The 12850-nt window shown below is 40.8% G+C and overlaps 1 protein-coding gene across 1 annotated transcript in view; it reads left to right on the top strand.

Moving 5' to 3' along the window:
* The first annotated feature begins 1505 nt into the window (after window positions 1–1505).
* spire2 (spire-type actin nucleation factor 2) overlaps window positions 1506–12850 on the top strand; it is a 47349-nt gene continuing 36004 nt past the window's right edge. Inside the window, exon 1 of the mRNA XM_033634074.2 lies at window positions 1506–1950. Coding sequence (XP_033489965.2) covers window positions 1653–1950 — 298 coding nt within the window. The 5' untranslated portion in view covers window positions 1506–1652. The remainder of the gene's footprint in view (window positions 1951–12850) is intronic.

Genomic DNA, 12850 nt, shown 5'->3' with positions numbered 1-12850 from the left:
TGTCCGTCAATAAAAGTTTTGGAACGGGTTTGATATTCTGCACTTTTCACATCCATTAAAATCCTTTAGAGAGTTGTTAGACCAAGAATGAGTGAACAAAACTGGCATAACCTGCAGGAAATGTACAACAACAGAGAGGAATAAAGCACATATAACATTTCATAACTCAAATAGCTCACTTTCAACAGCTCAGATAGTAATATTCAGGTGGATGATGATGATGAGGAGGAGGAGGATTTAATAGAAAATCACACACAGAGCGGGAGGACAGCTCAGCCCTTTAGCAACAAGTTACATTCATGATTTAATGAATTAATGACTGAAGTGATAAATGGATTTAACCATTTAAAAAACAAACACGACCTCTCACGACTGTCCCATTTTACCTGAACATGTCATCAGAGGGAGATAGAGATCCTTGATGTGTTTGAAAGTCCAAAGTTTCTAAATTATTTTACCTGGCAACATATATTTTAATAGAAATATAGCAGAGATACATAACAAGTTCTTACAATAACACTTGAGGTAGTCTTCACAGTTTTTGTTAATTTTCCTGGTAATCTACCAAAAAGTGTCTCAAATTAGGCTACCTGTGTCTGAAACAGATGTAGAGATACAGAGATAAATGACTAATTTGAAATATTGCAATATGTAAAACATTCCAGGTTTGAAAACACAACAAATATTATATATTTATTGTAATTTATATATGTCACATACATTAAAGAAATACAATAATACAGACCTAAACAGTCTTATGTTGGGCTTCAGTTGTTGGGAGTTCATTGCAGCACCTCAGCAGTTGATGTCAGGGGGGTCATACTTGGGGGCTAGTGGGACTGATTACCCATGGCCCCAATTGGAGGGGGCCCTTGATAAGCCTGGAATTTATCTATCTTTATTATAATTTAGTTCATTAGTGCCATAACTAAATCACAATCGTCTGAATAAATCGATTGAAAGAATGAACACTGAATAAAAGAAACAGTGGAAGTATCCCGAGGCCTCTCTCACCCCTGAAAGGAGCAAAATGGTTTAGTCCAGCCTTTCATCATGGGAGTTGTCTCTGAATGTGGCTAAAGCCGAGTGACAGCTTTTGCTGCTGGAGCACCAATGTACATGTCTTTGCCCAAGAAAATCACAGTTCCAAAAAAGAAAAAAAGGAAAGGGAATGAAAGCAAACTGGCTTTGTAATAAATAAATAAATAAACTAAAAAAAAGGATGGGGGAGGGGGCACAGAGACTGTTTAGGTGTAGGGTGCAGAATTCGATGCTACGCCCCTGGTTACTGTTGACCTCAATAATCTGCCTCATATGCTAACAAACAGTATTTGTTTGAGGGTGTAACGTTGTTGGACATACCGGGGAAAAAATCATAACTTTTTTTTTTTATTATTTTTTTTATCAACAACACATTTGTCTACTTTATTTTACTTTGCCCAAAAAAGTTGCAACATGAAAACTGGGACCGGAAGTGCCGTGGGTAGTATGGCTACCTTGACACTGTTGTGGTAACGAGGTGCAGCTGCGGTAGTTGAAGAGCGGTAGACGTGAAGCAGAGGACAGGAGACTGGGCCCAACAGGAGTCAGTGGACAGCATAAATGGCCCCGGTGCCTCCGGAGTGAAGAATGGGCTCCCCGCTATCGCAGCCATGGCCAGATCCACCAACAGAAGCGCCGAGGACGGGGACTCGCGGGTAAGCGCCCCCACGGACCGCGGAGAGGCGCGGGACCTGGCCGAGCCCCGGGAACTGTCTCTGGAGGAGGTGCTGAAGTCCTACGAGCAGCCCATCAACGAGGAGCAGGCATGGGCGGTGTGCTACCAGTGCTGCAGCGGGTTGAGGGTGCCCCGCCCGCCGGCCGGGAGAGTCAGGCGGGTGAAGGACCCGTCCTCCATCCTCCTGCACAGGGACGGAACCGTGTCACTGCAGCACGAGCCCCGACACAACGGTAGGACAACCGGCCGTTGATGCCACCAACTTCCCTCTGCTTGGGCGCGTGTCCGCACAAAACTCAACTATGAAAAAGTAAATTCTAACAATATGTTTATGATGCACAGAGTAAGTTCGCGCTTAACGTTTAACACGACATTATGTTTTAAATATCAGGACCCACTTTTAAATTCGGCATAAAGTTATGTCCACGAAGCTGCGCTGTGTTTTGGTAAAATGTCGACTGTTTCAACTGGTCCACCTGATTCCCACTGTAATCTTCCAGTAAACTATCCCGCGGTATCCAGCAGCTCAAATGTACAAACCAAAATGAATGTAATTTTTTTTTACTAGACTGCAAACTGCCTGGCTGACCATACCAACGCGGAATTCAACAGTGTCTACCAGTGCTCCATAAAAGATATTGAATTATGTTTTATCTTGCAGCAACCTTGAACAAAATCAATCCCGCGTAAAATGATCCAAATTTTATATGGAGTTTGGTACACATGAACATCTTGTCCACAGGAGAGAAACAGGCGCATCGGTGCTAACCCGTCCCGAACAACATAATATCCCCGCATAATCGACCTTCAGCTATATTATTTGATAATATCGCAGACCCTTGAGCTGACTTTACACTGACGGACACTGTATTTTGAATAAAGTCGCTGTTGTGTCGCACTCCCGATGCCAACAAGGATGACTTGTATTATGCCGGTAAATGATTAATTATTCATAGAGCACAGCTTCACCCCAGCATCTCCTCTTGCAAAGACTGTTTTGGAGACTTCAAAGGGTGGATGGAAGCCCAAAGGATATTAGGCAGTCTTCTAGTTGTTTCCCCCACTGAATTGAGTCTGTACCTGCATAATATCCTACTGCATGTGAAGTATTTATGTCCTCACTGCGGATGGGCCCAACAAACCTATTCCAGAAGTCAGATAAGCACAGACACAACTTCATGCCAAACTCAATTTAGAAAAAGGTTTTATTCTGACTCTTTCAGAGCCACTTTATGACAAACCACATATTGTTTGAATGAAGTCTCAACTTTTGTATTCATGCAGCCTTAGGCGAGGACAGACATTATTTCCAGAATCTGATGTTTTATTCAAGTTCTGCTTGTAGCCTATTACACCAAATGTGCTGAAGGTCACAGGAAGCCTCTCAAAGGTCTTAAATCATTTCCATTATTACATTTGCTGCACCTTTGTTGTAAAGCAGCATGCAGCCAGAATATAAAAAACATTAATAACCTTACTAAGAGATGTTGAGAGAGGCAGAAATGTGAGTTTTCAAATCTCAGTAATAAACAGGATAGCCCCAGAGCCTGTTCACTATGCACCAAGTCGTCACAACCGGATGAACCCGCGCTTTCGTGCTGTTGTCTCACAGAGTAACAGCTGTGTAGCACCTTTTAAAGGAGTTAACGGGAAAAGTTTAGAGTGTGTCTCCAGGCAATGCTTATGCATGTCACTCAGCAACAGGGTAGCATCTATCTTAAACCATTTATAGTTTGTTATTAAGTAATTGTAAAGCTCATGCATTGTTAAACTTTACACCTAGACATAAACTATAAAGGAACAGTTCACTCCAAAATCAAAAAAACATATTTTTACCCTTTCCTGTTTATCATTGTAGATTGTTTTGATGTGAGTTGTTGAGTGTTGAAGATAGAGATGTCTGCCTTTCTCCAAAATAATGGAACTAGATGAAAATTGGCTTGTGGTGTGCCACAAAAGTGCCAAAAAAATACATTTGAAAATCTCAACAGCAATCTCTCTTTCCAGAAAACATGACCCAGTTACTCAAGATGATCCACAGACTTTGTTGTGAGCAGTTTCATGTAGGAACCATGTATATCTCCAACACTCAGGCACTCACACCAGAACAATCTAGATTGATAAACAGCACTGCAGGTAAGAAGAAAAATATGTATATTTGATTTTTAGGGTGAACTGTTCCTTTAAAATTACGCCCAAGCACCTATACCCCAAAGAGTGATTTCAATACTCTGTCGTATACTGTCTACATGCTGAGGTGGTAACAGTGGTGAAGTTCTTATAATAATTACCTTGGCATTCTATTCAAAGAGACCATAATAACTCTAAAGTGTTCCTCATTTTGCTGGGGACCCATTGGATCCCCCTCATGGACCACAGGGGGACACTTGAACTACTTTAGGTCTGCGTGCATCACGTTTGCCATTTAACCGTTGCACACTATTAGGATCATTCACTCCCAGCTCTCACTGAGGAGATGTTTAACTCTCATTAGCACAGTTGTTTATCCTTGTAGCCTGTGTTGGTTCACGCTCTGCTGATCCATAAGTAAACACAATGCAGCGGTTCAAATCCCTTAACCAGCATGATGTGAGTCTATTGTAGCCAGTCTGTGTGCATTATTAATGCAGCCAGTCAGCTCGAGGAGCCTTTGCATTCTTTCAGTGGCCAAAATCATCCCAAATCACCGCAACAGACAGCTGGGCTGTATAGGAAACAATTCATATTGAACAATAATCTCAGGTCCAAGCGTCATTAATAACGCACACTGTTTTATTGATCACTTCAACTGACATTTGTACTACTCTCACATGCATATTTAGGGCCCCAAAACCCACCACTGGGCTTAATGTCACATAAAGTATAACGACTATACCTTCACATGTTGGCACAGTATCGTCAAATCACACAAATGTTATTGTGTAGTAATTTTGCTCATATTTTTCCTGCTTATCATTTATTTAATTTTCTTTAAAAGGTTTTTAAACAACTATAAATAGAAATGTAATTTAGAGGTAACACACAGAGGGCGACCTAATGGTTAAGACACTTAGCATATGCTGATTGACCTGGATTCATTCTGGTCGGGCACCTTTTATGCATGCCATTCTCCCTCTCTCCTGTTCTTAATTTCCTGTCTCCTCTCCACTCTCCATCTTCAAATAAAGACAGAAAAGTGCTCAAAAATATTTAGGACACAGCTCTAAACCAGATACACCTAAATTCTGCCAGACTAACGATGAAAAAAGGTCAGTGTCCATGCATGCTGAGGTACACTGCATCTCCATTCAGACATTTACGTCATGGCCGTAGTGCTTTAAATTCTTCATACAAAGGTCTGATCTGGAGGTGTCCTACAGTGTGCTCTGTCCAAATTAACAGACACACTCAGTGGGGCTCTGAAATCAACATGCAGTCAGAGGAGGAAAACTCAATCTTTACAATTGTACAAAAAGTGTCAGAGGAGGACCAAGTCTGCGAAATTGATTTCCATTCTCCCACAATATCCCTTTTAGCTAAAGGCAGCTGGGTTTCATAAGGTAGTTCAAAGGTTGGCAAGAGCACTGTCTGATGAGTTTTCTCAAATATTAAACTAATAACTGGCTTAAAATTCATTTATTCATTCATTTTCTGTAATCACTTATCCTCTCAAGGGTCGTGGGTGGGCTGGAGCCTGTCTCAGCCGCCACTGGGCAAGAGGCAGGATACACCCTGGACACGTCACCAGACTATCACAGGGTTGACACATAGGGACAGACAACCACTCGAGCTCACACTCAGGGAGGAAGCTGGAGAACCCTGAGAACACCCACGCTGACACAGCAAGAGCAAGCAAACTTTACACAGAAGGGTCCCAGACTAGCTTAAAATGATAATGATTAATTATCAAAATAAGTGTGAAACAACTTTCTGTGGACAGACTAACTGATTTATCAAGTAATTGTTGCGACACTAGTCATGACCTTTTTAATGAAACTTTGGCTTTGGAGAACACAATCTCCCCACCAGGTCCACTTTGTAGGTGTTCTGACACTTTCTGTCACATCACATGATCTGCTCCAGCTGATGGACTTTGGAATTGTAGATGTTTGAAGATGTATTGTTTCTGAGCACCCTAAGGATTTGTGTTGGTGTGTGTTGCAGAGTTCAATTTTGGTGTTCTGGAGCTTTCAGTCACCTAATCTTCATTAGCAGATGGACTAACTATGGCTCTCTCGTTAGCAGGTACGCTGTAGCAAATGCTAAGCTTACAGTATGTATGTAAGTTTATTCACCTGACCTTTGAGCCAGTTACACTGGTGAAATCTTGCAAAAATGCATCTGTAGTTTAATATATTCAATTTCTGTCATTCATGAGAAAAACAAGTCATGTATGGAGCGTTACCTCTAAACTGTGATAAAATCTTACATGATACTCCATCCTAGGAATATGAAATATATTGTAACATTAGTATTCACAGCAGGTAGCCTGCGTAGTTTCAAATGACTTTCTCTTTCCTGTAAATCTGTAAATCTAAACCTCATCAGGTTGTACAACAGTCTGCAAAGGAGGAGGAAATTAATGTGAATCCAAATACAAGCCTAGACTGAAGCGGCACCACAGCATTTTAATGTAAACATCAGCCTGTGTCACTAAGTGAGACTGCAACAGAGAAAAACAGCTCATCCTCACTGACACGCTGCAGATTCACTCTGTTTACCAAATGAAATTCTGGTGTCTGGTTGTATAAAACCTGCAGTAACAGTAGTAAACAGCAGCACGTCCACAGAAGGCTGGACTCATCAACATATTTGCTTTCATTTCTTTGTCTGTAGTCACCTTTCATATGAAACACAACAGACCGTCCTTGTTGGTAAACATGAGTGTGTGTGCAGTTTACTGCCGTCACTGACATCAGATGTTGCAGTAAGTGCCAGGCCGGCCCTACCGTCAGACAGAGTGCACATCTGATCTCAAACACATAAAAGCAACTGAATTCATGGTACTACAGTGGATTCGAGTCACATGACACGGATTGAGCCAGGCTCAAGTCACAAATGTGATGATGACTGTAGACTTAACTTGACAAAATAAATTGAAAATAAATTGCAACTCGACTTGGACTTCAAGATTTGATACATTTGGCCAATCCCAAATAGAGAAACATATTTCATTTAAAAAGTGTGCCACAAAACAATTCATGTCCCTTCATTTCCTGAGTAAACCAACATTAACGCTATTTATTCCCAGAGAATTGCCTCTTAATTCCCCAGTTCTCCTTTGAACCAATCTGACAGCATCCAGTCAAGTTGCAGGAGAGAGCTATGAAGAACTACCTTTACAGTTTTGAGTGCCAGTTGGAAAAAAGGATACCAAAGAATTTAGATAACTTTGTAAACCAAAACGTATTTGCGTATGCAAAACCTACAGGTTGAAGATCATAGACGGAGAGGCGACAACTTACAAGTTTGTTTCACATTTTAAATTGCACGAAGAACAGAAAGTCAAAACTAATATACATTGTTAGTCAGCTAATGCTAAGCTAACGTTAGCTAAACAGCTAAGTAACTTTTTTACAAACTTGTTTAAACAAGTAAAGACAAATTTTCAAGTTCAAGTTGAACTTGTGACTTACAAGACAACGACTTGGTCCCACCTCTGCATTAATCTCATGTAAGGCAGAAACAGGGGCGTGAATATAGACAGTGTAGGCACTAGGCAGTGCGATGGCACCGGGGCCTCTGGGGTGGAGGGGCTCATAGAGAGAGCAGGCCTTTGCATGTGATTCAGATTGTCACCTTGGAAATATACCTGTGTTCAAAGATAAATAATTAAGAAAAAAAAGAAAGGAAATTATTGATTTAAAAAATTATGCCATTTACTATACATGTCCTTAAAAGGCAAACCCATCTGCGTCATGGTTTTAATTTTTCCAGGGAGATGTTCTGAGTATATGAGTACATTTTCTGTTTCAGAGCTGAGAACACTACAATAGAATAAAGCTAATTTTGGTGTAAATATCAAAACAAACATTCTGTGGGTCCACACAATCAGTCTCCCATTCATTTCAATGAGCAGCTCCTGGCTTTATACCCTATGACATCACAAGTTTGAGACTCACCTGTCTGGTTTCTGGCTTTAAGAGCAAGCAGCTCATGTTCACAAACATTGATTGAACTTTCCTAGACCATGGAAAATGCCATACTAGAATTCTAAATTTAAATGGTGTTCACCTTTAATATAAACATATTGATGAATGTAGCCTTTAGCACATGGATGAACCAACAAATTAATCAGATAGAATGATGATATATTTCAACATTTCTATTTTTGAAATGAGAATCCATCAGCCTACCAAGAAACCTCTTTAATTCTTGCTGCCATGGTTGATAAGTAAACTGTGCTGTTCCCTTGGAGAAACTTTTCATTTGCCCAGCATCACTGCATTACAGGACATTCATCTCCACAAATACTTAGCAGCAATCATTCATTCATCAAAATAGATAAAACCGCAACTATTAATAAATAAACTATTACAGGCAATACAAGCAAAGAGCTTTGATTCTTTCTGTCAAACTTGATAAGAAGGAAGTGATTAAATAGCATGCTGGTGCCCCAGTTTCAGAAACTGTTTTTGATACCTTGCTTTAAGAAATGTAAACATGATTTCTGCCTCTTATTATTAATAAGAGATGCAAAAAGTACTGAGGTTTGTGCTCAGCTCAAATGGAAACACAATACTTTGTTGTAAAACTGAGGATTTAAACTTTGACGTTTATACTGTCCCATCACAGCTGCAGCACTGTCCTTACGTGAGTCAGGATCACTTAAATGGCACATTAATAGATTTATAACTAAGTGGGTCTAATGGAAATCATATTGTCCCTCATAAAAACTGATTGTGCTGTCTGCAGCTGCTTTGTCCCATATTCCAAAGGACTCCGCTTGACTGTGTCAAGGCACTGAGAAGCTTCTGATTTCTCATCTGTTTAACTTTAAATATCTTCCTCCTGCATCAGCTGGGCTGCATCCTAATCTGTGAACAATAAACAGATGGAACTAGGGACGAGATAAGCAGCAGTTCCTCGATTTGAAATGAGACTCCTCACTGTTACCGTGGGAAGGCTGCAGATAGACATTGCAGGACGAGACTACGGGGTGAGGTGATCGGCTGAGTGCACTCAAGGCCAGCAGGAAGTCAAAGTCCAGATACATATCGCTCCCGTCAGATAAAAAGCTTGCATCACCAAAATGTCAACTGCTTTTGTTTTTTTGTTTTTTAAGATGAAAGACAAAAAGCAGTTTTTAGCTGGCTGACCATGCATTGTTGAAACACGAGACTCAAGAAAATTTGATTTGCAAGGTTTTCCCATTGCAGCATCACTATGCTCTTCGAGAATATGCCAGATCTCTCTCACCCAGAGGGGAGCTTTGATGCACAGCAGTCACTTCACGTAACGCTTTTTTGGAAATTGCCTTTGAATATCTAAATAGAGGCTGTCATTGTAGTGATTTACCCCCTTGATTATTGCTCTCCTGCAATAAATGCACTCAAGGATTTGAAAGAAGTCCAGAGGTCACCTTTGACTTGACATGCAGGTAAAGGTCTACGTGCCACACCCTACTATACCTGATGTAAGAACTTTGAGATAGAGGTAATTTGACAACGCTCTCTTCCTGCATTCCCAGTATTATTTCTTTTACTTTAATCCATTTAACTAGCTTTGCTTTCCCAGCCCAGTTTTTCTTATGTCACTTTGTGGTTTCTTTGAATTTAATCTCTCAGGCCTTATTACCATGGCAACAGATGGCAAAGTCCATCTTGGGAGAGTATGCATAATAGTGTAAGTGCATGTCTATGAATGAGAGTGTATGTGTATGGGAGTGGGGCTATCAAGGTTTTAAGGATGAAATAGTTTCCACCTTTTGCCAGAATAAACACTGTGTGACTTCAAGCTGATAAGAAGGAACACTGTGGGGTGTGGTGAGACTGGGCGTTGTCAAGATGTTGCATTAAGTCCGTCAGACAAGTCACAAAACATGATCAAATATTTGTCTGCTGTTGGTTGGCTAAGAGACACCCGTGAGAACAAATATCAGAAGATAGTTGACAGATTGTTCCGTGCTAGTTGAAGGCCACATTGGTTGTTCTGTCAGCTGGGCCACCACTCTGCTCCAGACTGAAATATCTCTGCTGTTTCTGGATGCTCGCCATGAAATTGTGTCTGTCCCCTCAGTTTGAACTGTAATATCTGCGGTGTTCCTCTGACTATTTATCTAGTGCCATCATCAGGTCATCATTTTAATTTGTCCAGTAGTTTGATTAATGACCAAACGCCTGCAAAACTGGTGACAGTTCCTTCGACCTCAAATGTGCTTCGTGGGTGTGTCTGACATAATTCACTATCCCCTCCATGAATAACACTTAACAGTAAATTGCAATTTTGGTAGTCATCACTGAGAAGCACAATGTCTCACAACTGTAATTTTTATATCTATAAAAAACAACATGATTGTTAAAGTTTTCATTTCATTTTGGGCATTTTGACAGCATTATAATAATTCTTGGTGTGTATTAATTCCACACTAAGCATTTAGACACTCAAGATAAATGACATAAAGCTAATTTAATATACTCTATAGCAAAAAAGGGGCGACTACATTTAGTGGTGGTTAAGAAAAGTTACCACAGGAAATGCTAAATTAAGATGGTGACCATGGTAAAAAATTACACCTGCTAAACTTTTTCATGTTAATATAATGTGAGTATTTAGTCTGACAGAGCATGGCTGTAGACTATAGTCTTGTTTTCACTCACTGCAAGTGGTAATTTGTAGTGCTTTAAATCACAAGTCTCATCTTGATAGAATATTATATTGATTCTTTGGACAATGATATGATGTTTGCTGATATCACAAAGTACACAGTCACAGTATGATTTTGATTTGTGGCAATTTAGGGCCTGCGATTGATATCAAACCACATAAGTGAGTATCCTTATCATCTTGGCTGCTTACCCTTGTCTGCCTGGTGCTAGGCCACTAGAACTGTTCAAATGTTTAGGAAGGAGGTGTGCTTGGATGGAAATGGTGACACATAGGTGCAATGGGAATTTCTCAATAAAGGGGAATCTTAAAGATGACTATATACTGTCATTGAATGGCTATATCAATGTATGATAACACCCCTACTAATTAGCCATGCCGATCATTAGTAATGACCACGTTAGCATGACAGACACCAACATTTTTGTATGTTCAGTTCATCCCAACAGTAAAGTATAAATAAGCAAACCCCAGTCCTCAACTTTAATCCATTACAGTTCGTTTTTCTTAAAAATGGGGATTAAAGCCTCACAGAGCTGCAAGTTTCAATGTCTATGTCCCCTGTCGTTATGTAGCTCTTAAAGCATTCCCAGAAATGTCCTAACAACATTTCAACTTCAACTGATAAGCTGTTGAGATGTATTTGTAAGTTTTAGTTGCAACCAGCAGCTCTATAGATAGCTCTGTCTGTTGGTTGGTCGGTTGGTCCGCAAACATTTCCCCACCCTTTGGTGTCCAAAGTTTGCCCTAGGAGGCTGAAATTTGACATGGAGGTCAAGTGTGTGTTCATGAAGGTGTGTTTGTATATATGGCTGAAAGTGGGTGTGGCAATGGGAGGAACCAATTGCAAAACGGTGCATAAATTCCAAATGGATACACAGAATTGTTCAAGGTTTTGTGGAAAGATTGGCCATAAAACAAAGGACAGCTGACACACACACACACACACACACACACACACACACACACACACACACACACACACACATACATATACACACACCATTTTGCAATGCCCTTTTTCACAACTCATGAATTGGTTGTCATAGGGAGGCACCATTGGACCCGTGACAAGTGTTTGTCAGATTGTGTGGCTGCTGTGGCACAGAGGTGAGCGGGTCGTCCACCAAATGGAAGATCAGCAATTCGATCCCATGTCGAAGTATCCCTGGGCAAGATAGTGGACCCCAAAATGCTCCCAATGGCTGCATCATTGGGGTGTGAGAGTGTGTGAAGGGTAGCAGGAAGCACCATGTACTCACCATGCCTCAGCCCCCATACATGGTGCCACATGTGTGTGAATGGGTGCAAATAGGTGATAGGACATGTAAAGCGCTTGGAGTGGTCAAAGACTAGAAAGATGCTATATAAGTGTAGTCCATTTATGTGTAAATGCATAATCGCATGAATGCATGCACATACGTGTTCATAGCTATTGCTAATTCGCACTTGTTTATTGTAAAAAACTGCTGTTTTCAGTTCTTCCAGTTTTGGCTGGGCAATATGTTATGTATTATTATTTATTGGTATTAAAGTTGATATCAGGATATGAAACTTTTCCTGCTTTAAAAGGCTGCATTAAAGTAAAGAGATGTAATTTTCTGGTCTTACCAGACTGTTGCAGCTGTTCTATTATTTGCCTTTGCCCGCTTAGTCATTATATTCACATGACTGATGATTGTTTATTAAAAATCTCACTGGGCAGATATTTTGTGAAAGCTCCAATAGTCAACCCGTAGCAGTATTGACATCAAAGTTTGGTCAGAAATACTGTGATATTTGATTTTCTACATATCGCCCAGCCCTACTGCCGGTTAGAAAATCACTGCCGCTCAGTGAAGACAAACGGGCCTAAACATCCTCCCCCTGTCCATATATCTCACTGGGTTGTTGTGTTTTCCAACGGCGTCTAAGCGTGAGGGCTCCTGGAAGTGATTTCGATCCAGATTCCTCTCCTCTTTTGTGTTAACTGACCTGTAACTGTGGGAAAGCAGCAGAGGTATCATCGGTTTCACTATGTGACCTGGCTGTGCATTATTTGAACCCGTCTGACAGGTTTGCAGAGGTTCATGTTATCATCTCTCATAATAGCGAGTTTCTTCACCCTCCTTTAGTGTCGGTTGGAGCCTTTTGTTGCAGGTTAAAGCAGCCTCTGTGTTCTCACAGGGAACAGAGTGATGCTCTGTTGCTCTAAGGTTCACATTCTGCTCTCAGCACTTTGTTGTTGACAGGGGAGGATGCTGTGGCAGGCTGACCTCCCTCCCTCCCCCCCACCACGTCCAGACCTATGCTCCACATTTCTCATCTTTTTTTGTGCTGATCTCTCAT

The sequence above is a fragment of the Epinephelus lanceolatus genome, chromosome 5 (genome assembly GCF_041903045.1).
Source record: "Epinephelus lanceolatus isolate andai-2023 chromosome 5, ASM4190304v1, whole genome shotgun sequence".
NCBI classification, from domain to species: domain Eukaryota; kingdom Metazoa; phylum Chordata; class Actinopteri; order Perciformes; family Serranidae; genus Epinephelus; species Epinephelus lanceolatus.
Note: the sequence above shows the minus strand (reverse complement) of the source record. Positions and strands in the feature narration are given on the sequence as shown.